General features: G+C 43.1%; 1 protein-coding gene across 1 annotated transcript in view; it reads left to right on the top strand.

The window, feature by feature from the left end:
* The window catches only part of CADPS (calcium dependent secretion activator), a 548,960-nt gene that overhangs the window by 408,869 nt on the left and 112,559 nt on the right, over positions 1-27,532 (top strand). The window contains 5 exon segments of the mRNA XM_023727714.1: positions 4,724-4,825; positions 6,500-6,563; positions 6,979-7,102; positions 9,438-9,506; positions 25,393-25,499. Of these exon segments, the coding sequence (XP_023583482.1) occupies positions 4,724-4,825; positions 6,500-6,563; positions 6,979-7,102; positions 9,438-9,506; positions 25,393-25,499 (466 nt within the window).

Raw genomic sequence — 27,532 nt, 5'->3', positions numbered from 1 at the left:
CTCAAAGAAATGGAGGGGAAAGCTGGAATCCAGGCAGCTATAGAAGACCAGAAAGCAGGGCCGACACAGTGGTTCTCAGCCCTTAACTGCACATTGGGATAACCCAGGAAGCTTTAGAAAACCTAAATTTCCGTCAACAGATGAATGAATAAACGAATGTGGCACGTTCACACATTGGAATAACCCAGGAAGCTTTAAAAAACCTAAATTTCCGTCAGCAGATGAATGAATAAACAAAACGTGGCACATACATACAATGGAGTATTACTCATCCATAAAGAAAAATGAAGTTTCGATACACGCTACAGCATAAATGAACCTTGAAAACATTGTCCTGATTGAAATAAGTCAATCACAAAAAGACCAACATTGTATGATCTCCCTTATATGAACAATCTAGAGTAGGCAATGTATAGAGACCAAAGTATGAGTGGTTAGCAGGCGCGGGAGGCAGGGGAAAAGTCAAGGCATTGTCTAGGAAGCACTGAATTTCTGTTTATAGTGACGGAATTTGGTAACGGATATTGGTGATGATTGATTGCCCAACACGATTAATGTAATTAGTGTCACTAAATTGAACACGTGAAAAATCTTGAATTGTCAAATGTTGTATTAGCTATATCTTTACAACAATAAAAAATAAAACCCATGGCTTAAAACAAAAACAAAAACAATAAAAGCCAGTGTCTAGGCCCCACAGGAAAAAGAAGAGACTAACCCTGCTGCCGTCGAGTCCATTCTGACTCCTACGGACCCTCCTGCAGACTAACTGAATCAGCGTTGAGGGTGGGACCTTTTCAAAGCTCCTCACGTGGTGCTAAGGTACAGCCAGAGATTGAGAACTACTGACCTAGGAAGAGAGTCTGGTCAGGGCGCAGTTGCTAGGGTGACAAATGCCACCTGTTTCTTCCATCTATGCGTTATTTTCTCTACGTAAAGGTGTGGTCATAGTCCAGCTTAGATGTGCAGTGGCCACGCAAGGGAGGAGCTGGCCTCCGGGAAGCCCATGAGCATTAATAGCAGGAGAGTAGACACCTGGATTTACCCTCCGCAGAAGAATACCACAGTGCAGCCAAGGTAATATTCCTCCAAAGGAAATTAAGGCGCTGCTAGCAAGAGGGAATGGATGCTGAGAAGCCAGATAACAACGATGACAGATGGGCACTAGTCAGGACATGAGTGGGCAAGGGATTCAGCCTCCTAGACATACATTCTAAGCAAGATACATCCCAGCCTGGAATTTTCAAAAGTTTTAAGCCCAGCTTCACCCCCCTTCTCTTATCCTTTGTGACTCCTTAAGTGTTCAAAGTACTGAGAAAGGAACAAGATCAAGTCAAATTTATGACAATTATAGAATCACTCCCAAATGTTTTCAGAAAAAAAAAAATTAAGCATGTCTTCTAAGAGACACCAGTACATTCCTGCTATTTATTTTGCAACCAGCACTCCTTGGATGGCACCCTGGAAACAGTGCCAATGCCATCCACTTGGGGAGAGCACCATTGGCTGGATAGGTGGACCGCGTACCTCTCGCAGAAGCTCTCCAGTTTCAGATTTACTCCAGTCTGACTGCAGTTGGGAACTTTGAGTCAAGCAGACCCTTTTAGCCACTGGAAGAGCCACCTACCAAAGAGTTGCTTGCTCTAGAGCCCTGGTTCTTAAAGTGTGGTCCCCAAACCAGCAGCACCCATGTCACCAGAGAACTTGTTAGAAATGCAGACTCTCAGGCCCCATCCCAGACCTACTGAATCAGCAACTCTGAGGCAGGGCTCTGCAAGCTGCATTCTCAAGAGCCCTCCAGTTGATTCTGAGGCCCCCTTGAGTTTGAGAACCACCAACCAAGAAAAAGTATTTTATTGCTTCTGTGAAAAATATTTTACCAGGGTTTTTCAGTTCATGACTCCATAGAGATGTGTCTAAACCTGTACAATTAACATTGATGAATTATACAGGTCAATGGAAAAAAAATGGATGGTTGACAGAATTTTCTAAAACAATTAAGTGAAATCAACCCCCCTGAAAAAAAGATATTTTTGCTTTTTACTTGATAGAGTTACAACCTGCGATCTTTGACAAATTAGGTTATTTCTGCACGTCTTTTTCTCAGTTTGTAAAACCCTGTTAGCAATAACCATGTCAGAGGACACCTGGCGATTACAGACGCATTTGTGTTCAATGTGGTTTGTTTTATCACCTGTTCTGGTTGGTGAACTCTTTACTAGTACCTTACAGACTTAATAAGGTTAGTTTGTCTCATTTATTTTAAAATAAAACCGGTCACATGACATAGCGATTAAGAAGCAAATTGAAGAAGAGACTACAAAAATTTTGTAATCGTTTACTTTTTCTTAAATAGTGAGATTAACAATATTCAGAAAATAGTCCAAGGAGAGGTTAGCAGGGAGGTAGAGCTGCCATCTGAGACCTTTAATCACAGATGTGAATCATCAGAATAAAAGGGGAAAAAACCGTTATCCAGTTTTACGTTTATAACGATAGCCTTTGCGGTGCGAATTAACTGAGAAGGCCAGGCACACACGAAGTGCTCAGTAAAGACTGCCTGTTTTTATCATCTGATTGCTGGGTTGCCTTATAGAAGGCTTCTTAGATAACAAAGGATTGTTCACGGAGAGACCTGGCTCTTAATAATGACCACAGACATCTTTGGGCTGTTCATGCAGAATGCTTCCGTGTTTTTCCTCTGATGTGTAAACCTCTCCCTGAACCGTAAAATATATTTAATGGCATTTTTTTTCTCTGGGTTAATTCCCTGCTAAGGAACAAAATGCCTAAAATGGCTCCCTTTTCCCCAAACCGAGTATGTGCATACATACGCCGATCATCTAAATGTGTGCATTAACAAGCTGAATTGTCAGAAAAATTTGAAAGCCACAGCTACAGGAAGTTGTAGGTTATAACAGAAATGTGAGAAGTTACCTCAGACTGTATCACATGTATTCTGTGGGGGCCAATGAATTTATCCAGAGATTTAACCACAGATTCACGGACACTTCATGTTTTTTAAAAAAATGTTTTTTAAATAAACTTTGTAAATTAACGTTTGAGATTTTGCCAGAAAATATGAAAAATAAGGGCACATTCCTAGATTCCAACAGCCCTCCTGATCGTTACCATTTTGCCTGCGTTCTGCCTTCAAATTCAGGGGAGGGTGAAGGAATGGACTGCACAGGATTTTGATGGGTGCTTTTGATATCGAGGGGCAGGGGAAGGCTTTGCCATTCTTCAAACAGGGTACTTTCATTCTTTAAAAAGAAGGGAAGTGACCGGTTAACCCCAAACAGGAGGTGCATTGCAGTCATTTGCCAAGTCTTTTGTGCAGTCAGACTGGTCTAGTGTACAGGATTTTCCCAACTTATGCTGGATCCTTGAGAAGGCCTATAAATAAGCCCATTTGTTGGGTCTCAAGATGACTTGCATTTGCAAACTGAAGAGTGTTCCAGTAGAAGTTCCATAGTGACGCACCAGGCTGCAGCCTGCCTCAGCCAGATGTCAAAACAAGTCACTATGGGACCCGGGAAGCTGAAGTCTTTGAATGGGTCAGATTATCCTGTGACTAATTTGGCACAGATTAATTCGGGCTATAAATATGCAGGCTCTCTGGATGTGTTCAACCTGAATGGCTCATCACAAATAGAGGAAGTGTACGTGAAAACGGATGGTAACTTCCAAGTATGAGAATACTGGGATTAAACAGAAATTCACGGATTTGTGCCGGGGCCTTTCTTTTTACGGCAATGAGCAACAGTCCACTGAGACTGTAGCACACATGTGGGTTGCTCTTCAGTTAATACATAAAAATAAAATAAAATAAAAACTGTTGCTGTCCAGTCAATTCCAACGCACAGCGACCCTATAGGACAGAGGAGAACTGCCCTATAGGGCGTCTACGGCTGTTATCTTTATGGAAATAGATGCCACGTCCTGCTTCTGCAAGGCAGCTGGTGGGTTCGAACCACTCACCTTTCACTGAGCACTTTAACCACTGCACCACCGGGGCTCTTAGTTAATACATAGGGTTCTTAAATTCATCTGTACATCTGTAATTGCAATCTGGAAAATGAGTCATTTGAGAATGTTTAACACCCAGCAAGACACGCACTTAGAAGGCATGTGGGTTTCATAGTAATCTGTGTGCACAATTCAGGGGTGACAAGCCCAAATACCTACAAGGGACAGATGTTGCAAATCAGAGATGTGGACCAGGTGAGTGCCTGCCCCAGGTAAGGAAGAAGCCATCAGCGGGCTCTTGCCAATTAATGCCAACCCTTCTGAATTACCTATAATAAGAGGTAAGGTCACATTTGAGCTAACAAATGGTTCTAAATTTTCAAGAAAAACCAGAGATGAGAATTGTATTATAAAACATTCCCATCCATAAAATGTGGCCATCTAGTGCCAATGTCATAAGAAGCTGTAAAGCCGAATGAGAAAAGAGCTGGAGGCCGGGTTTAACCTGCAAACCACCAGTTGTACCATTTTACGGTAAACAAGCTGCAGCGCTGCAGATGTCTCCAGAACATTCACAAAAACAAACCCACGAACACGCCTTTAGTGGCCAGCTCTGAACAGTGGGGCTGCGTTTAAGGTCACATCAATCATTATCGTGGTTTCTTCTAAAACGGACAGTTTCCTCCTGCTAGAGATTTGATTTGATGGTGTCAGCATATGAGGTCCTGTCATTTCACGACACATCTTCTTTCAGGCCTGATGGAATTGGAACTGTGACCGTTGAAGAAAAAGAACGTTTTGAAGAAACCAAAGAGAGACTCCGGGTTCTGCTGGAAAATCAGATTACACGTTTTAGGTAAGGATTTGGGTTTAGGGGCTTCTCAGGAGGTTGGAGGCAGGGAGGGGCAAAGAAGGGGCTTGATTTTCGAAGACTGTGAGTCTATCGGAGACGCATTGGACATTTAGAAATCAATGAAGAAAGCAAAACAATGGGACATGGTTCAGCAATTGCAATAGACTTTGAATTCTTAAGTTCATGGTGTTCCCACTAAAAGAACCAAACCTTCCTTGTGCAAGCTGACCTTGCTCATCGATCCACTGTACAAAGTTGAATTTGAAGCTCCTCCAAGCTCCCTAAGTAAAACAGTTAAAAATACCCATTCATCAGCTTACAATGAGCAGGGAAGGAAGGCGGTGGTACCCAAGGGAGAGTCTCCACTCCTCCATTACCTTCCTCTCAGAAATAGCACTGGCTGGCTCTGTGGGGAAAGAGCGAGCCTGGGACCAGCCTTGGCTCCAGGCAGCCAGCAGATTGCAGTGCTAGAGCCTTCCACCACACAGCCCACTTCTCCCTGGGAGCAAATTAGACATTCCTAGTGCTATACGGGAGCCCTGGTGGTTAAGTGCTCAGCTCCTGACCGAAAGGTTGGCGCTTGGAACCCACCAGCCACTCTGCAGGAGGAAAGACCTGACTATCTGCTCCCGTAAAGATGACAGCCTAAGAAATTGTCAAACTCTCTGTCCTATAGAGTCACTCTGAGTTGGAATCGAGTTGATGGCACACAGCAAGAGCAGCCCCAGTGCCGCACTGGTGATTTCACAGCAGTAATAGCAGTTCCTGTTTAGTAAATACTTACCGTATGCCATCTACAGGACTGAAGGCTGGGCAAGCATGCAGTTTTTAAATGTTCACAACAAATTCCGTAAGCTAGTTATTTAAACAAGGTGTAAATGAAGGCTCAGAGATATTATGTAACTTGCCTAAGGCCACCCAGCTGCAAAGTGGAAGAAGCAGGATGCATACATAGGACTGTCTGAGTTTAAGGAGCTCGTACCGTTCCTTTGTACCATGGAGGAACAGTGTCCTTGAAGGACTCATTTCAGCCTGAAACAGTCAATAGAGCTCCTAGTGGTACCTGGGATAGTTCTATCTGTGCCATCAAAATCCTCCTGGGTAAATACTGATTTGTTACATAGACTTGCTACATTGCATCACACTCTGCTGCCGGACACCGTACTACACTACATATACGTAAGATGCTTTGCCAGTAACGAAAGGTCCAATAGAAGTTAAAAGCTACAAGCAAGGAAAGACAGCAGAATTGTGAATTGGCTCTAAATACACTCCTCTGTATCACATTTTGATCCTTTGGGGATTTAAGTAAGTATGTTTGAATTTCAGCCTGTTTCCATTAATATGTTTCAATGCTGGTATCTGGAATGAGAAGTCAGGTCACATTTGAGCTAACAAATGGTTCTCCTCCACAATAGACATCTAAACAGCCTTATGTCAACGCTCTACGTATTCTTTTCTGCGCAGAAATTTGCAGAGTCCTCTGTAGTCATTATGCACACATACACGTATATACGCACGTATATGGAGTGAATTCAGAGTAACATAACACAACGTGACAAAACAAAAAGCATTTTCCGTTCCTTGGAGAAAGTTGCTGTAGGAATCAAATTGCAGCATATTGTGTGCTCACTGAAGTAGATTTGGGCAACCTGAAGAATCTTATGTCTTTTTTAGGTATTGCTTTCCATTTGGTCGGCCTGAAGGTGCTTTAAAAGCTACTCTGTCACTCTTGGAAAGGGTAAGAATGAAAGTAAAAGATTGTGTATATACAGAAACCTGGACACCATCGTCATGAAATATTGTGGCTGAATGACCTGGTTTGTAATTTCTTAAAGATTCGTCTACAGTTCATCAAGTATCAGAAGAAAAGAGAGGAAATTGCCAAAATTCTAGCTATTTCCTCCCCAGACTCCCAAAGACTTGATTATATTGAAGATAACGCTTCTAGCCCTGATACTTGGGTGGGCTTTGCCATCATAAATGCTCGTTGCAATTCTGGTGTTTTCCCCGTTGAATGATGGCTCTAAACCAGTATGAACTCACAAGGAGGCATTTACCATTCGTTTTAAACTTGAACCCTTTGAGAAGCATACATGAGTCATGCATTTGTTTGAATCCTCTTAGTGATGCTTTTGTTTTTTCCGCACTTGAAGGTTTTGATGAAAGATATTGTTACCCCAGTTCCACAAGAGGAGGTCAAAACCGTCATCCGTAGATGTCTAGAGCAAGCGGCTTTAGTCAACTATTCTCGACTCTCAGAGTATGCCAAAGTTGAAGGTAAGGCTTCCTTCTGCCCCCAGTTTTGAATTTAAATTTTAGTATGCCTCCCTGGGGAAGTCTCTTTTCTAATGGGCACCAGAAGTTCAGTCCATCTGAGTATGTTAAGCTGGAACTGGAAAGCACTTGAAATGTGAAAGCTTCCCTGGTTGTGGCCAAATCGATGACTTAAGGAACAGGGGCTCAGGAAACAATCTTTGTAGGGGAAGAATATTGAATATAGGATGTTAGCAGATAAACTGTTTCTTCTGAGAGTCTGTGTCGGCCCTGTATCTGGTCTGTGGTCAATGTTTTCCTTTGAAAGAGTTCCATAGGCTTGCTACCTTTTTTACATAGAGGAAAATGAAACAGTTTGTTGTCCACTGCTGGTGGCACTGGAAGGGAAGCAAGAATTGAATAAAGCAACATTGGGGTTTTGCTTAACTCTTTCTTGTCCCTTGAAAATAGCATGTCTTTTGGTAGTATTTCACACTTGATGGCAGGTTCGTGTCCAGCCATCTCTGATGGCTCCAGGATTAATCTAGATCTCATTCAATCTTGTCATGGTAGACCTGGGATGGTTGTTACCACTGCCGTCTCAAATTTTAGAGAAGCGGTCACTGATGACCCAGTAGTCATCCAAAAGGCTCTTTGAGTAAACTCTGCTTGAGAAGATGTGGTTCTTTGGGACCTATACATTCGCAAAGGGATTAATTACTTTTCATTGTTACCTTACTGGCTGCTATAGGGTGATTTGAAAACCACACCCAAGTTGACCAGCGGTGTAAGTGTATAAATGTGGAAGTTCTGTGTGCAAAACGCAATGTGTCCGCATTCTGGAACCTGATGTTCTCCCACACGTGAAACCGCACCTGACTAAAACCAAAAAATGCACATTGTCCACCCTCAGGACATGACTCTAGGGAAAGAAAAAAAAAAGACCTTACCACCCAAACGCCATCATTTATCTTGCCAAAGTCCTCGTTTCCTTAGAGAATTAGCTTACAATCAGATCAAATCCGCAGTGTTCTGTACATTGCGCGTCCTCCCTCTCTCAATTTTGTCTGTCTGACGATTCAAATTGTGTACCAGTGGTAATGAATTCATTGTTATGCATCCAGGGAGAAACACTTAAGAATTGGGCACTAAAAGGATGTTTCTCAACTCTTGACTTGGTAATGAGGGACAAAAATAGAAGGACAAGAAGATGGTGAAAGGGCGATACTAGCAAATAATTGTTCCAGCAGTCACCTTCCCAGGACATAATAATTGGTTGTATTTGGTACAGTCAACCAGGTACATGATAATTCCAGGCAAGGCCAGACATGGGCTGGGATCAAGAAACGTTCGCCTCGTAGGTCTTGGTCTAGCTATTACTAGTCTTTTGGTAAGATCTGCTCTCTTCTTTCAGATAAATATATCCAAAAACAAACTTTAAGATCTGTGAGTAAAAATGCATTCATTTCCAAAGTAGATCAGCTCGTCTGTAATTTCCTTTTGTGCCTCAATTCTTCTCGGTTGTGTTGATTATCTTTTGCACTGTGACTTTTAGGTCTGGGGATTCTTTGAAGAAACCAATCCTTTTTTTTTTCCAACTCTCTTTTCAGAGAAGTACCTCATTCCACACTACCCGCTCTCTTCCGCTTCTCGCCTTCCTTGCCCGTGATTGGCTCAGCCACCTTTTGACGTCACCTCTGCAAAAGTGGCTGTGACATCAATTTCAAAGCATGCTGGGATTGTTAATTCAGACAACCCAACATCCTCTGGCTGCATGTGTCAGGTTTTCTTCTATGAACATAGTCCACCGTAGGCTGAGACATCGCAGCTCTAAAGATATTACTGCCAGACAACTTTCTTTTACAAGGTTCTGATCCTGCCCTCAGAAAAGAAATCTTCCTTGTGTACATTGGAGGCCCTTCTGTGAGCCTTAACAGCTTAGTTACCTGAGAATTTTGGAAAGAAGTTACAGTAATATTGCTGGAGACTATGTTTATGAAGAAATACCTCAAGAGCCTTAGATACTAAAGTCTGAAATCCTTAGTATCTTGGAGCCTTAAATCGATAAAATTCTGTTTCCCTTTACCCATGATGTTTTTGGTCATTGTATTCTTGCAAACAGTTCTAAAGAGACATGTAAAATCATGGTCCCAATCTCTCTCGTGACTCACGGCATGCTGAATGGTTAATCCAGTAGATCTCCAATTTTGAAACTCCTTTTTCTTTTATCCTGTGTCGATCCCAAAATACTCTGTGGCTATTTTCCTTTGAGCTAATGTAACGTTTTCCTCTAACCTGTGACCTTTAACCTCTTTACCTCTGACCTAAGCCTCTTGCATGCCCAAATCCTCTTTTATAGGGAAAAAGAGAGAAATGTATGAGCATCCTGTCTTCTGCTTGGCCTCCCAAGTGATGGATTTAACCATTCGTGAGTACCTACCACCACCTCACCATGCTGTCCTCACTCTTTCTGTTTTCATTATTTCAAGAAAATCCAGATCCAAACCAGCTCACTCTCCTCGCTTCAAGTTTTTTAGCATTGGCTTATCTGTTGGTTCTGTCTGTGAAACCCGGTGTGAGAAGTCCAGTCACTTTTTATCAGCCTAAGGCAGGGTAGACAATTAAGCCATTTGTTTGTGATCAACTCAGACTTGTCTGTAAGTTTTTCCGTTATTCTCTGTCCGTGACCTGAATGCATTTTTACTTTGCTTGTGTGTAACCCCAATCTGTAAAGTGCTTGTCACTGGTACACAATCCAAAGGTAGCCGCTAGGCTGGGGAACAATGTGTTAGGTGTCAGATAAAGGACATTTGGGGTGCAGTCATGCCTTCTTTTCCATGTTTAAGTCGTCAGAACTGTTATGGGTAGGAGATCACACAAGGTGGTCCGTTCTCTGTGAAAACCAGATCTTATACACCTCCTGTCTGTTCTCTCTCAAGCTGGATGCTTTTCTTTGTTCTCTCGGGAGATTTTGACCTGTCCTTGTCCTCTAAGCGCTGGCCAGAACATATGACTTAATTGTCACTTGGAGAGTTCATGTGTGTTTCATAGCTTGAGTTCACATTAAACTTAATTTTACTAATTTTCTATTTGTGCAGCATTTCCCACCTCTGTGAAGGAGCCTTTTTTTGCTGGCCCCCACACTTCGGGCGGTGGGAACCCAAGGGCGACCTTTTTTTCCAATATCATGTATCGCACATAAGTGGGGGGCATTGTGGTCCACTTGCTCATTAATCCTGCATATGTGTTCTTGTTTCTCTCTCTTCTCTCCTTGCTGTGCTCTCTCTTTCATATAGAGAATCAAAAGGACGCAGGTGAACCAATTATATATGCATATTCTAAACTCCCAGGACTGTTGGGTTATATTTATTGTTTCTGTTTTTGCTTTGTAATAATAGCTCCTTAAGGTGTGTACTCCCAGAGACTGATGTGGAGTTGCAATAATACTTAAGGAGTTAATTTGTGCTGTCTGACTATATCTCACACCCATCAGATGTTGACCTTTGTAGAGCAGAATTTTCCGCAAAGGCATAGAACTCTGGTTTGCTCGGAAGCTTCATTCCATCTTTGGTTTCGGGATTCCAGCAATGTGGCCTCGTGTGTTTTTTTGTTCTGTTTTTTCGTTTTTTAAGAAGTTGCCGAACCAAACTAACCCTTCTTTTCTGTTTTTCATTTCTGTTTTCTGTTTCCTGCCCTATGGAGAAGTTTGTGTTCTTTGGTGACTGTGTCTCAGCTAAGACAGAGGAAAGTTGTGTCCGTGTTGTTCTTGTATGTATCGCGAGATGAGGCGGAGTGCGTGGCGACGTGGCTGGACAGGGCTGTTGCTGGAGGTTTCATGAGAGCGAAGCTGTTAGGAAGGTCTCTGGCTTTGGAAATTTTCTTCTTGTTTGGTCCCAAAACTTCTGAGCCTACTTTCAGGAGTGCTGTAACTTAAAACTTTAGTAAGTATGTAGTATTGACCAATGTTTTAAAGTCCAAAGGATCTCAAAAGATGACTGTCATTTAAGTAAAGTGAACAGTAGGTCGAGCATATTTCAGAACAGTTCAGAAGGCATTTCTGAGCACATGCCAAGCCCCAGGCTAGCGAGAAGTATTTGAAGACGCATGATCTTATGTTCAAGACACAGAGGCCCGTCTCTCCATGGTAGAGAAGGTATCTGTGCATTCTTTCATTCATTCATTTGACAATAACTTTGTAGGAGCCTACCATGTGCCAGGGACTGTGTTGAAAGTCAGGGAATAAGCAAATAAGAAGGAAGCAGCTGCTGCCCTTAGGGAGCCTATATGCAAATGGGTGCATTTGTCTAAGTTACAAGCTCAGTACACTGCAACCTGTACTGACAGTGTTATATGCAAGAGGGCAGGCTATTGTTAGAAGAACATAAAAGTCTTCACAGGGGTGGTAGAGCTTGAGCTGAATCTCGAAAGATGAATTAGAATCAGTGAGGGGCAAGGAGGGTTTGGGAGTGGAAAGGTCTTCTAGATCGAGGGAGTAATAGGTGAAAATATAGAACACCACAGAGCTGACGGAAATAGCTAGTGCTGGCTGAGTGTGTACTCTGTGCCAAGTGGGAGTCTAAGTGCTTCGTATGTCTTCACTCATTGGATCCTCACAACCCCTTATGAGGTCGCTACTATTATTATTGCCGTTTTAGAGATGAGGAAACGGAGGCACAGAGAGGTTAAATGACTTACACCTAAAGTAGTAAGTCACTGAGCTGGAATCCTAGCCCAGGCAGAGGCTACAATCCTAACTACTCTGTAATCCAAAGTGGCTGCAAAGCAGGGTGAAATGTTGGCAGTGCCAGGTGCTGATGATGGCAAGGGAGGCAGGGGCAAGATCTCAAGGTCTTTCTGTGCCACAACGATGCAGAGTTCAGACGGCATCTTATGCTCCGGGGGTTCTTAACCTGGAATTTATGCCAACTTTTGCTTGTTTATGGATTTTTCAGAGGAAAAAGTCCTCAGCCCATACCTCAAAAGGTGACAGAGAGCCACCGAAGGCTCTTTAAGCAGAGACGTCTTGGTGGCTCGCGCTCCCGAAACATCACAGTGGCAGCAATGGAGAGAGTTGACTGAGGAGGAGAAAGAAGAGTGAATCTGGACCAAAAACTTAAGGTCAAAGATGGATTTGAAGCTTAGAATGTCTGAGGACTCCCCTAGGCATATCAGATCTCAATCACAATCTCAATCATAATCATAATTGCGTCTTTCCTGCTCTTTAAACGTTTCTTCTTACCCCCTCCCCCACTTCCCAATTCCCTAAAGGGTACAGAGAAGCAGTGCACGGATGGGTATGCCCAGCCAGCTGCGTGGGGGTGGCAGGGCACAGCTGGACGTGCCAACCAGTACAGGGTGGGATGCTGGCGACTGGAGTACTGACAGCCTTTACTCAGGCTGGGCTCGGAGCGTCTACGGGACTCTGCAGACGGCGTTTTGTGGACTTATGCTTTTTGTCTGGCGGCATTGTTAGAATTAAATGTTCTGTTTAATTACTGTAGCTCAAAAAGAAAAAAGGAAAAAGATGCAAAAGGCTGCTACTCTATGAAAGACGAGCTGTGACTCCTGCCAATGGGTTCTTTTGTTTTAAATACATTTCCGTCTAAACGTCACACGTTCTGAACCCAGCAATCTCGGAAGGTCTACGCTGCTACCGCTGTTTTGCCTCAGTTCTTGGCTAAATACTTGCACAATTCTCTGAGCATCATAGTGATTCCAGTGGAATTGGAGATCAGATGTGTTCCTCAAAATATGCCAAGTATTTTCAAAAAGAGACAGGTAGGTAGACAGACAGATAGACAGATAGGCGGACAGAGATAGCCCACCTATGGGCACAGGCACTGTGCTGAACATTTTACATAAGTTATCTTATTAAATCTTTAGTCCCATAAAGAATGTTTTATTATTGCTACTTGTACAAATGAGGGAGCTGAGATTCAGAAAGGACACATGACTTTCTCCATTAGGCTTTGCACCCGGTCTGTCTAAAGTCAAAGACCATGCTTTTTTGTCTCTTTCCACCACACAGCCTTTCCAGCTGGCTTTGGTGAGCATTTGGACAGTATCCATTTATTCAGCGGGTAAGGCCAAAAGTATGTACAACTTTTACTATAGGAAGACCACCAAAGAGACAGAGAATTCCTTTCTCAGACCAAATCATTGTCAAAATCTTTCCATTGGGAAGCTTCCCGTGGGTGGTTGGGATTCCCTGAGTTTGCCAAAGAACGGAGGACTTTTGTTCTCCCCAATTGACAGAAGCCTTCCAGAGCAGATTAAATCCATCAGAGAGACTTCCAAGCAGACTCTGTGCTACTGAGGTTCTTTGTATCTTTTCCTACCTCCAGCCACACTTCCTAAGGTCCACGTCTTGTCAAAGGAGAGAAAGTGACGAGCAGACTTGTTAACACCCATGACATGTAGCACAAAGCTGGCCGCCCTGCCGCCTTCCTCAAGGGACCGGGGGGGTGAGTCTCATCTCTGGCAAGATCCAAGCCATTCTAAGATGAGAACCATCTCATCTTTCATGTTTTATACACGAGAGACTAGATGTCGCTCTTTTCATCCTTTTTGTTTAAATGATACATAAATCAGGGTTTCCAAACCCAGATTATTCTGTGAACTAGTACCTCATCTACACATCACAAAATAAGAAGCAAAAATTGAGGGCAAGGAGACACGTGTTTCAAACACCATCACCAAGAAAGATCTTAAACGAAAAAGGATGTGTTTACACTATGCCACAAACCAACAACTAGGAAACCAGTGTCTCTTCTACCAGAAAAAAAGATACGACATTGCTAATGATAACAACTGCCATTTTTTGAGAATTTAGTACGTGCATTGGTGGTTCAGTGGTAGAATTCTCGTCTTTCATGCAGGAGACCTGGGTTCAAGTCCAATTTCAATGCATAGCCACCACCCATCTGTCACTGGTTTGTGTGTTGCTGTGATGCTAAATAGGTCTCAGCAGAGCTTCCAGACTAAGAAAGACAGGGAAGGAAGTCTTGGTGATCTACTTCAGAAAATCAGCCAATGGAAACCCTATGGATCGCAATGATCTGATCCTCAACAGATAACAGGGATGGGGCAGGACCAGGCAATGTTTCATTCCATCGTGCATGGGGCTGCCATGAGTCAGAGGCCAACTCAAGAGCGGCTAAAAACAACACCAATAAGTATTTACACGCATATCTCATTTCTCACAGCAACCCTAAGATAAATATAATATTACTATATCGTATTGAATCTAAGATGCATCGTTAAGTTTTGTGCCCCTAGGGAAAAAACCATGCTGCCAATCAAATTCTGACACACCATCAAATGTAGGATGCATCCTGATTTCAGAAATGTTAAAACGTGTCTCTTACACTCAATGAAATGAGAAGTCAATCTTTTGTACATAGAAATCCTGAAGTAGAGGGAGGTTGAGTAACTTGCCCAAGGTTACACAGCTGGCTAGTTGCAGAGAAAGAATTTTAATACAGGGCTATCTAACACAGTACCAAAAAGAGTTGGTCACCATTCAACCATTTGAGGAGGTAGCATATGATCAAGAACCAATGGTACTGAAGGAAGAAGTCCAAGCTACACTGAAGGGAATGGCAGAAAGCAAGGCTCCAAGAATTGACGGAATACCAGTTATTTTGACAAATGAATAAAGCACTGGAGGTGCTCACTCATCTGTGTCAAGAAATTTGGAAGACTGATCCCTGGCCAACCGACTGGAAGAGATCCATATTTGTGCCCATTCCAAAGAAAAGTTATCCAACAGACTGTGGAAATTATTGAACAATGTCATTAATATCAGACACAAGTAAAATTTTGCTGAAGATCATTCAACAGCAGCTGCAGCAGTATATCAACAGGGAACTGCCAGAAATTCAAGCCAGATTCAGAAGAAGATGTGGAATGAGGGATATCATTGCTACTGTCAGATAGATCTTGGCTGAAAGCAGAGAATACCAGAAAAATGTTTACCTGTATTTTATTGACTGTGCAAAGGCATTCGACTGTGAGGATCCTAACAAATTAAGGACAACATTATGAAGAATGGGAATTCCAGAACACTTAATTATGCTCATGAGGAACCTGTACATAGACCAAGAGGCAGTCGTTCAAACAGAACAAGGGGATACTGCGTGGTTTAAAGTCAGGAAAGGTGTGTGTCAGGGTTGTATCCTTTCACCGTACTCATTCAGTCTGTATGCTGAGCAAATAATCCAAGAAGCTGGACTATATAAAGAAGAATGGGGCATCAGGATTGGAGAAAAATCCATTAACAACCTGCATTCTGCAGATGACACAACCTTGCTTAATGAAAGTAAAGAGGACTTGAAGCACTTACTGATGAAAATCAAAGACTCCAACCTTCAGTATAGACTGCACCTCAACGTAAAGAAAAAAATCCTCACAACTGGATTAATAAGCAATATCATGATAAACAGAGAAACTATTGAAGTTGTCAAGGATTTCATTTTCCTTGGATCCACAATGAACACCCATGGAAACAGCAGTCAAGAAATCAAATGACATATTGTATTGGGCAAATCTGCTGCAGAAGACCTCTTTGAAGTGCTGAAAAGCAAACATGTCACCTTGAAGACTAAGGTGCGCCTGACCCAAGCCGTGGTGTTTTCAGTTGCCTCGTATGCATGCGAAAGCTGGACCGTGAATAAGGAAGACTGAAGAAGAATTGATGCCTTTGAATTGTGGTGTTGGCAAAGAATATTGAATATACAATGAACTGCCAAAAGAATGAACAAGTCTGTCTTGGGAGAAGTACAGCCAGAATGCTCCTTAGAGGCAAAGATGGTAAGACTTCGTCTCACATACTTTGGACATGTTATCAGGAGGGGTCAGTCCCTGGAGAAGGACATCATGCTTGGTAAAGTAGAGGGTCAGTAAAAAAAAGGAAGACCCTCAATGAGATGGAATGACACAGTGACTGCAACAATGGCGTCTTAGTCATCTAGTGCTGCTATAACAGAAGTACCACAAGTGGATGGCTTTAACAAAGACGAATTTATTCTCTCACGGTTTAGGAAGCTAGAAGTCTAAATTCAGGGTGCCAGCTCTAGGGGAAGCCTTTCTTTCTCTGTTGGTTCTGGGGGAACATCCTTGTCATCAATCTTCCCCTGGTCTAGGAGCTTCTTAGCGCAGGAACCCCAGGTCCAAAGGACGCTCTCTGCTCTCGGCACTGCTTTCTTAGTGGTATGAGGTCCTCCTGTCTCTCTGCTCGCTTCTCTCTTTTATATCTCAAAAGAGACTGACTCAGGATACAACCTGATCTTGTAGATTGAGCCCTGCCTCATTAACATAACTGCCTCTAATCCTGCCTCATTAACATCATAGAGGCAGGATTTACAACATATAGGAGAATCACATCACATGACAAAATTATGGACAAACACCTAATACTGGGAATCATGGCCTAGCCAAGCTGACACACATTTTTGAGGGACACAATTCAATCCATAACAAATGGGCTCAAGCATAACAAGGATTGTGAGAACGGTGCAGGACCGGGCAGTTTTTCGTTGTGTTGTAGATAGGGTTGCTATGAGTCGGAACCAACTCGACAGCACCTAACAACAACAACAACAACACCTAACCCAAAGCTCACGCTTCCAACTTCTACACCATGAAACGCTTGTGATTTTCCAGCAATAGCATTGTAAGATCAAAGGTGGTCTTCTTAGTAATCTAATACCAAACCGTCCTTGGTTGGACAGGTGTCAAAACTCAGGCCTGGAAGAGAGAAGCTGTATTCAAAATGAGATGGATAATTAGTGACTCTAGCATCTTAAGTGGAATCCCTGTGGTGCAAATCGTTAACACACTTGGCTGCTAACCAAGAGGTTGGAGGTTCAAGTCCACTCAGAAGTGCCTCAGAAGAAAGGCCTGGCAATCTATTTTTTTTAAAAAATCAGCATTCAAAACTCTGTAGAGTACAGTTCTAGTCTGACACATATGGGGTCACCATGAGTTGGAGTCGACTTGATGGCAAGTGGTTAGTATCTTGAGCACCACTCAAGAGCCATCAGCACCCCACCAGGCCACCTTACCTTCCAGCCAAGAGGGACAGCCCCACCCATCATGCCCTAACTGATCTGAGCTTCCAGCGTGGCATCTGATGATGTCCGGAGTCCACATGTCACGGTCACATGTACAGTGCCATGAAGACAGCCGCGTCCAGCCTAGCTCTCAGGGGTTGATTATATCAAAACCTGAAAACTACCCGCTTGGCCCCACCAAGTTTTTTAACCTCTTTAGCTTCACTTTTCTCCTCTGTGAAAAAGAGGCTAATAATGGTTTCTTTCTCACGGGATAGTTTTGAAGATTAAAACAGATATTCCAGATAAAGCTCTTAGCACAGTGCCTGGCACATAGTAAACACTTATTACATATTAGCTATCATTGTTTGTTCATTATCATAATTTAAAAAACAACCTCTTCCATGTCCAGGTGTGTAGTATGGGCATGCTATTTGATGTCAGAAATGGAGTTTAAAGCCATGCTTCTCAAATTCTAATGTTCGTGCAAACCCCTGGGGGTCTTGCTGAAATGCAGGTTATGATCCAGCAGGTTAGGGACGAGCCTGGACTTTGCATTTTTGACAAAGTCCCGGGTGATGCTGATGCGGCTGATCCAGGCAATGTGCTGTTCTTGTTTCTTAGCTGTGGCAGGTCAGCCTCAGGGACAAGGCCTGCCTTGGGTACCCAGATACCAAATTAGTGAAGGAAAATATCCCAGTAGCATTATTTCTTCCTTGAGGATATAACTGAATTTCAAAGTAAAATATTTTTAATTATCTTCAATGTTTTTATTTACATCCAGACACCTGTTCTCTGGTTTGGAAGTTTATGATGCTTATTATTCCGCTCTTCAGCTCAGTCCGTTTGTTAAGTAACCGGGGGCCTGGGGTGAGAGGCCGACCTTGCTGCAGAGTTTACGCGCACGCTGCAAACACCAAGTGTTTGGGTTTCTCTCAGAGCACCGCACCGGGCAGGATTCCCTGAAGATTCCCGTCCCCTGATATTTGAGGACGTGCCCTGTTCTAGGCCCAAGAAATGCAGAATTCACTGGGCAGAGGGAGACAGACCTGTATACAATTTGCTATTATTTCGGGCCAGACATAGAGAGCTGCGGTAGTTCAGTGGTAGAATTCTCGCCTCCCACCCAGGAGACCTGAGTTCAGTTCCCAGCCAATGCACCTCATGGGCAGCCACCCCCCATCTGGCAATGGAGCTTGTGTGTTGCTGTGATGCCGAGCAGGTCTCAGCAGAGCTTCCAGACTAAGATGAACTAGGAAGAAAGGCCTGGCATTCTACTTCAGAAAATCAGCCAGAGAAAACCCTGTGGAGTACAACGGTCCAAGCCTGCTGTGCGTGGGGTCACCACAAATCAGTGGCCAGCTCCAGGGCCGCTAACAGCAGTAGGCCACACGTGCTCCAGTGGACGGGTAAGCAGAGGAATCGGGCCTTTATCATAAAAGCACTGGGGAGCTCTTCAAGGTTTGGGAGCAAGGGCGTAGCGGGATCAGACGTGCGTTTCACAGAAGTCTCTGCTGCTGCGTGGAGAACACAGTGCAGAGCAGGAAAGGGGCGGAGGCCTGGCTGGGATGCCTTTGCACCTGTGCAGGTGGAGATGCTGGGACCTGAGTCACATGTCCACCCCTTCAGCAGAGTGTCGGCACTGGGATCTAGTACCATGGGCGAGAAAATGAAGAGACATTTTGGAGGTAGAGTGGACAGGCCATGCCACCCGTATCTGAACGGGGAGGAGTCAAAGATGATTCCAATGAAAAGAGCAGAGAAAATGATCCATGGTTCTTCCAACAGTCTTTATTAACGTACAGTTTATACTCTCCTAGAGACTTAATTGGAGCCCTGGTGGCACAGTGGTTAAGTGATATGGCTGCTAACCAAAAGGTCGGCAGTTCAAATCCACCAGCCGCTCCTTGGAAACCCTATGGGGCAGTTCTACTCTGTCTTCTAGGGTCACTATGGGTTGGAGTCAACTCGACGGCAATGGGTTTGGTTCTTTGTTTTTTTAAGGGACTTACTCTTCTGCATGAGAGCAATGGAGATGCAAGGGGATTAGGTGTACGTAATGGGCAGTCCCACTATAGTGTTTAGGTAGAACTGTAACCCTGTGTTTCTTCGGTCCAAGTGGCCGTCATTTTAGGGAGGCAGAGTACTCTGGAAAACATGACCGGGCTATCTGCTTAGCCTTCTGTTAGATTCTAGCTTTCATCCACCTCCCCCGCCCCTCCAAAGTCATAGCAAACAAAGTCATACAGGCTAGTTGTTTTCAATAAAAGCAAACTGCTGGCATCTTCAGCTGTGCATTAGTAGGCTGGGACTGGTTAAAAAGTGGGCTTTCCATCAATCATATCCATCTCTCATATGAGATTTCAGGGGCTGGCAACCCATTTGCTGGAACCAGAGATGGTCAGGTTATTTGAGGGCTAACTGGGGTGTCTCTCGCTCCTGGACGCTTCTCTTCCTTGGCTTAGCCGAGCATGCAGAGGAATTCTCTTTTTGTTTTCCCGCAGTCACATTTAACTCTCTCTGGAAGCCAAGCAGATTTAATTGTGTAAACATGAGCAATGGTAATTGGGGAAGTGAAGTTGGAAACCAAGGTATGATGTTTTTGTTTTGGTCTGTGAGGAAAAAAAAAATAGGGAGCATGTTTTTCTATGGTGGCAAACCTCCCTGTCAGAGTTCCGGACAGACAGTTGGCAGAAGGGAATCCCTTTTTTAATTCCTCATCGAGACCCATTGAGCTGAAATATGTATCTGCTGCCTCGTGAGTTATGGATCCGCCTGGGGGTGCTTCATTATTTATGAACCACTAGATCAGGCATGTCTCCACACAGGTTCAGTTACTGAATAAATAAGGAGTTTCTATAAGAATTGCACACACAGGTAACACACATTCCCTGAAAGAACCAGGAGGCTGTGTTAGCAGAGCTATGCCTAACTGTGGCAGAGCTGTAGGTGGAAAACCAGATTTAAACAAAATTTAAAATATGCAGCAGTTTTTTTTTTGTTTTTTTTTTTTTTGGTGAAAGGATCAGTAGTTGCCTTCCTTTAAATAGCTATCTTTTAAAATTGATTTTTCCAAGTTCTCTTTACACACAGTCTTACCAAATGAATAAATAAGAATTACATGAGGATTTTTTTTTCATCCTGCATTCAAAACATTAAGGTGGTCCAGCAAGAAAAGGATCTCATCAACTTTTGCTTTTAATAGATGATTGTGCCAGAATATTATATGTATCCTTATTTCTCGATCTTTTTTTGTATTAATGTCTCTAGAATTCCGTTTCTTATAAGCCTACAGTAAAATTCATTTTCTCAGTTAAAAATTCAAGCAAACCACGAAGCAAACTTGGCAGTGGAGTATGCCCCTCTCACCATACAGACTGCTTTATAAACCAGAACTATCAGGAAGGATTAGGTCCAAAGTGAATGAGACACCCGTTAAAGAGACAGAGGATTGTAGACGCTGAGAGTGCTGTGTGCCTGTATCGAAGGGGGGCTATTGTTACAGGACGTTTGCTGCGCTGATATTGTAAAGCACATGACAGATGGGTCAAGTGCTGATTACGGTATTCTAACATTTGGAATAGCAAGGAACATATTTGATAAGCTGGCAAGTTTTTATATATGATTCAACCCACAATATAAAAGCCACGAGAATTCCAAATCGAAAATAATTAAATGAGCTGGAAATAATCAGATACCACACATTTTTTTCCCAAAAATGACAGATTTTTACATCTTGAAATTCCACAAAGGGAGCAAGAATATTTCCTAGCTCGCTTGAACTAATAATGGCCCTTCATCTGCTTTTGTAAAGCAGTTAATTCCTGCCTCCTCACAGCATGGAGGTAACAATAAACGTTTGTAGGCATCTTAATGTTTTACTACAGAGATCTCTCCCTTCTATTGTTTATTTGCTCTTATTAGCAATCCTGCAAGGTAGACAGAAAAGATATTTAATATTCTCAGTTTACGGATGGGGACCCTAAAGCACAGAGAGGTTTCAAAAGCAGGCACGGGGCTATGTAGAGAGTTACGCAGTGTGTTGAAGATGAGAAGCCAGCTCCTCCAGCTGTTAATACCTCAAGTCAAACTTCCGGTCATCTGGAAGGAAGAAGCAGCTGTTAACATGTAGATGTTCTTCATTGTACAAAAGTGTGTCTTTTGGTTGGTGATGCTGCCGCCATCATTCACGTCTACCTGTCTGGATTAAGACACATCCAGTGTTTGCATTCAGCCTCTGAGTGTCTCGCTGGGGGTGGTGCTGGTGACACTGGTAAGAGTCTCGTTCCTTGTCAACCGATGTCACGACTCTGTAAAGTCAAAGTAACGCCGATCAAGGAGCGGCTCCCCATTTGTGTTTCGTCGCTTTTGCCTGTTCGGTTGTTCTTTTCAGAGTTCATCATCTGCCTTGTCACCCTTTGTTAAAGTCACCTTGTCTCTACTTTTTCACCGTCTCTCTTCACCTGCCTGAGCAGCTCCCCCGCCACCTCCTGGGCCTCCTCCTCCACCCACCCAAACGCAGACCAGCGTGTTCTGTCAGAGGCTCAAAGGCATGCCTAGGCCCAAATCAAGTACCGTACCTTCTATCACATTCCTTTACTTGGCAGCTTTCTAGCTTAGTTTGCTTTTCTGTTCTCGTTTCTTCTTGAGATTGTGGTTTGGAATATGAAGCTGAGGCTCAGGCTCTCAAGTTTAACGCTGTAGGTTCTGAGAGACTCAAAAGAGAGCATTGATTTCCAGATGTCCACGTTTTTTTGTCCAGCCGTGGCTGACATATGCGACATTTTCAGAGCTCAGCGTCAGCACAAAATAACATCATTGTTGCATAACATTTTGCATGAGAATTTTTTTCTGTGTTACGAGCTTCGGTTCTGTTGTATGAAATGTTCCTAAGTACACCGCACTTTTAGTTCCCTTTTGTCAGTGCTCCAGCTCGTACAAGATTTGGGGATAGGAATAATGCATTTTCATACATTTTAAGACAGCAGAATTGACAAAAAATAATTAATAATAATTTCTAAGCACAAATTTCTCGACCTCTGTTGGGGGGAGGGAGGAGCTGCTAGAGAATTTTGCACAATATTTTCTTTAAAGACAACATCTTAGAAAAGTCATTTTTAGTGTCATTTTTGCCCCTTAGCTAGCAAATTAGCTATGCAAATGAAGAAGAAAATAGTGCTGTGTTTCCATAAAGTGGATTGATCTACAGATAATGGAATAGCAGCTAATTAATAGTAAATGAAAGTCTGGTTACATGGGTTAACTGGCAGATCAAGCGTTCTAGATCAAAGGATCCTTAATCTGCTAACTTTAATGCTTGTGTGTTAAAGTAAAATTGGAAGAGGTTTTATTAAACATACTGTCTGTATATATACATCAGGCAAACACATATCTGAGTACATGTGCGCATACTCATGAAATGGCTGCGTGCACATATACACTTTATGTGTGTATATTGATCTATATTGTAGTCAATCTAAGAGTATTGTATATTAATACAAATCTTCAGATGGTCCTAGCTTAAGCATCTTGGATTGCTCCAAACATAAAAATCATTCACAGTTTACAAATAAAAGCGCATAAAAATACGGGTGGGAATTATTTCACTTTTACACCATATGTCATGTCCAGCTAGAATCCCCTGGATCTGGTGAGTATTCCACCCAAAAGGACATTGCGCTCTGCTTGTGAAGCAAGAGATTTCAAAGCTGTGCCCCAAGGAGGACTTCTTGCAGATTTGTCTTAATGTACAGGCTTGTCTGGTTACTAGCAAATGTACGTAAGTGTGTGATGTGTGTATGTGGGTGTATGTGTCGAATGGGTAATAAGCATAGAATGAGGAATCTGCAGATTGATGTGTAAATGTGAATATCAACTAATAAAAAATAGTAGCCTATGCATATTTACTGTCAAAATGCAAATACCTCACTCTACACATATTACCCAAACATATATACACAGTATGTTTGTAGAAATGCCTGAAAGTCTACTAATGAAATGACGATAATCTATTTATGAAATTGTAAATAGGCTAGGTGCCCCAAAAAGCACAGGAATCAATCTTTTCACTCACTCTTTCTCCCAGTAGTTAATGTTCTGGACAAGACAGTGGGCTGTCAGCCCCTAAGCTCACTGCATCTCCCCACTCTGGGTGTCGAATATTCTCTGCCTGGTCTGCGTATTTATGTTCCCACCAGCTCCCACCTTCATGCCATAGCCGTTTCCAGCCGGATTTCCACCTGGGTGTAGCACTGACCTGAATCCAGAAGGCCCATTTTCACGGCAACCATCAGACCTCGTTGGATTGAAACTTTCAACACTTGGGTGGTCTTCCCCAGTCCCATCCATCACTCTTAGCTCCCATGGGCTGGAACACTCTGTTTACATAGAATTTCACTGAATTTTTTTTTTTTCAGTATTAAATCCTAATTACTAATGATCTGATATGTTCTTCACTTATCTAAGAAATGCACAAAGGGAAATTATAAAGCCTTTTTTTTTTTAATTGGCATTGTATTATGATTTGGTTTTGATCTACTTCTGAAAAGTCAGGCATTGACAACCCTATCAAGCACAGTTCTACTCTGACACACATGGGGTCACCACGAGGTGGGGTCAACTCAATGGCAACTGGCAATGATTTGGTTTAAACCTCCTTTCTTCCCCCACCCCCCAAAACACAAAACTTCCTGTGAAGTATCAGGTAATTTCCTCTACCAAAAAAAATCCCTGAATCCAACAGCTATCTGCTTCAAATGAAGAGCGCAAAGTAAGTTTCAGCAGTCCTTTGCACAGATCTATGCCCACCTATAGAATCAAGCCAAATGGTCATCAGTCCCATTATAGCCATGCGCTCTAAATGACCCTGAGGCTTCAAGGTTTGAAGGGTGCTAAGCGAGAAATAAAGGAGCCCTGGTCGTGCAGTGGTTAAGCACTTGGCTGCTAACCAAAAGGTCGGGAATTCAAACCCACCAGCCATTCCAAGGGAGAAAGATGTGGCAGTCTGCTTCCATAAAGGTTACGGCCTTGGAAACTCTGTGGGGCAGTTCTCCTCTGTCCTCCAGCATTGCTGGGTCGGAACCGACTCGACAGCACGCAACAGCAGCCAGCAAGAAATAAAGGAGCCCTGTAGGTGCAACAGTGGAGCTCTCAGCTGCTAACCAAAAGGTCAGCAGTTCAAACCTACCCAGCGGCTCCATGGCAGAAAGACCTGGCAATCTGCTCTGTGAAGATTACAGCCTGGGAAACCCTATAGGACAGTTCCACTCTGTCACATGGGGTCGCTATGAGTCGAAAATCAACTCGACGGCACCCAACAGCAACAAAAAAGAAATATTAGTTCTTTGGTGAGATCAGACTGGTTGAATTTAGGCAATTTCCTGGGCTAAGAAGCACTTTATCTTTTAAATATTCCTCTTTTCCCCAAGAAAAAAAGTTTATTTTTGTCAGCATCCTACTGACATTCACAAACGGAGCTCTAGACCGAGTGTAGCATTAGCCAGGGATCAGCTGGTCCTTGAACCGTGTAAAAACACAACCCTTCAACACAACAGAGACTAAAAACGAAGAGACCAAAGCTAAGTACTTGGTTGCAACTTCACTGATAAAGTGTCAGTTGTCCTATCCCGTGGCACACTACCCCCGCACCCTTTTCATAATTCTGTCTTGCCCTCTACCTAATGGCCCAGGAATGTCTGATTTTATTTGCAGTCTCCTCCCTGGACAACTTGAAACAGGCAGACCTTTGAATCTACTTTCTTAAACAGAGTGTTCCAATACCTGTTAAAAACTTGCAGGCCTGTAATGAAAAACGATGCTATAGTATCGAATGTTCGGTGACAAATCCAAAAAACAAATGTAGCAGCAATCAAGATTAAGCTTCTGTTACGTCTTCCCACTTCATGTAGCACGAACACAGTTTAGAGAGTGATACAAAATAGTGCGTTTATGCTGTCTTTAAAGAATGTGTGTACAAAATGTCACAAAATTTGAAATGGGCTGTCATGGACTTCATAGAGTTGAAGATGCAAATTTAAAGCTGGAGCACTGTTTCTTCCTAGTCTGTATTATAATGACGATGGTGATAGTCACAATAAAATGGCTTTATGGTTTGCTCACTACTAATTACATGGCACTGAACATTTGCATGAAACTTTTTAAAAAAATGAATAACTATTCCAAATTTCCTATCCACTAGTTCTAATGGCCACAAAACTCGCCTGCCGCCTTCTCTGAATTTTAACACAAATTCTTGTACTACAGAAAATGTAGGCCGGTTAATCACTCCTGCCAAAAAGCTCGAAGACACAATACGTCTTGCCGAACTAGTCATTGAAGTTCTACAGCAAAATGAGGAACACCACGCAGAGGTGAGCAGCTGTGGTGGGAAATGTGTTTCCTGTTCCTTAGCTGAGGCTGCAGCAGATGTTGCTGGCAGACTGTCTACGAAGCCTGAACGCCCGTGTTCTTTCAACTGGGCTTGCAGAGAGAATAGAAGCAGAAGTTTTGCAAGGAGAAGCCTTTGGGAGGTTGTTTAAAACAACCCAAAAGTGGTTGCATTTTGTACGTTTCCGCCTGAGTTTTCAGATGTTTCTAGAAACGAGCAGAAGAGGTGAGTGCGTTTTACAGGTAATTATTCAGGCAGCATAATGGTTGCTGTTAGCTAGAACACACAAGATATTTTTCGGTCTTTTGTGGTGGTTTTTGTGGCCACCACTGTTGTTTTTATCGGTTCTCTGGTGTGTGGATCGTGGGCCATCTTTTTGAATTTATCACTGTAACTTACTCTGCTAGCACTACGGTCTTCATTTTCAACCTTTAATTACTTGGGTTGCTAAACGCAATGGCAGAAGTGAATTCTTCTGTGTCATTCAACGTGTCAGTTCTCCAACTTACATCTAAATAAATACTGTTTACTCTTTTATCAGCCACTGTCAAAATGACCATTTTGATAATAATTATAAACCAAGGGATTTCAAGGCTAACTAAATCCCAAAGCTGTAAGGACTTTAAACAATCCAGCCCTTCCAAGGGAAGATTCCCAAATCTGATTATGGTCAAACTGTTGTATCACTGCTTATTTCAAACCTGAGATTTAAAATCATTTCTTTTAAAATAACCTTTTTGAAAATTGCACTAATTCTCACTCTTCCTGTACATCCAGATCTCCAGCAAAAAGGGGGGAAAGAGGCATTCCGTAAAAGTAATAAGCACCTAAAATGATCATCCCCATGCCTAAGAGAAAATTGACAGCCTAGATAAATTATATATAATCCACCATAAATCCAACCATCCCAACGAATGCCTGATTGCATATTGAAATTTCCTCCCTGTTTCTCTACTGTTCATTCAATCTTGGCTGATCGTGGCAGGGGAAAGAGGTATGTGACTAAACCGAATGAAGCGGCCACCTGCTGCCATACTCTGTGCATGCCCTTCCAGTTCCATGTCTTCCAAAGGGTCTTTTCCCGGGTGCTCCTGCTTTCTAACACTGACCCAAGGAACGTAACGGCACCTTCCAGGGGACTGCTTATGAAGCAGGCGGCCCTCCACGGCAGGGTGAACGGGGCGGGGGGTCCTCGTGTGAGTGCATGGAGCAGCTCGTACACTTAACAACAAGTGCAGTTACATCCCGACACACCTCCTCCCTGCCTTGATTCTGTCCTTAGCCTGTCATAGTTGCCTATGTCCGTCTGTCCTTAACCTTTATTACGGCAGATGAATAACAAACTTAGTAAGCGGTAGCTAGACAGAGTGATACTAATCTTCCTCTAGAAGTGTCTGTATGTGAATCATATATACAGTATTTATATAGAGAGAGAATGCTGAAAACTCGCTATTCCCCACGTCCTCTAAGAGTGAGGGTTTATATATGAGGTGGTATAACTAACTCATACAGCACCCAGCAAGGCTCAGCCACAAGTCAGAGGGGAGCAAATCAACAACCCCCAGGCATCTAAACCTGGAACTAACCTCCAGGCATGTAAACCTAGGACCAACCTCCAGGCATCTAAACCTAGGACCAACCTCCAGGCATCTAACCCTAGGACCAACCTCCAGGCATCTAAACCTAGGACTAACCTCCAGGCATCTAAACCTAGGACTAACCTCCAGGCATCTAAACCTAGGACTAACCTCCAGGCATCTAAACCTATGAACTAACCTCCAGGCATGTAAACCTACGACTAACCCCCAGGCATTTAAACCTAGGACTAACCCCAGGCATTTAAACCTCGGACTAACCCCCAGGCAGCTAAACGTAGGACTAACCCCCAGGCATCTAAACCTTGGACTAACCCCAGGCATCTAAACCTTGGACTAACCCCAGGCATTTAAACCTAGGACCAACCCCTAGGCATCTAAACTTTGGACTAACCCCCAGGCATCTAAACCTATGAACTAA

Source organism: Trichechus manatus, unplaced genomic scaffold (genome assembly GCF_000243295.1).
Source record: "Trichechus manatus latirostris isolate Lorelei unplaced genomic scaffold, TriManLat1.0 scaffold00001, whole genome shotgun sequence".
Lineage (NCBI taxonomy): Eukaryota > Metazoa > Chordata > Mammalia > Sirenia > Trichechidae > Trichechus > Trichechus manatus.
The sequence above is the reverse complement of the archived record's forward strand: the minus strand, read 5'-3'. Positions and strand labels throughout refer to the sequence as shown.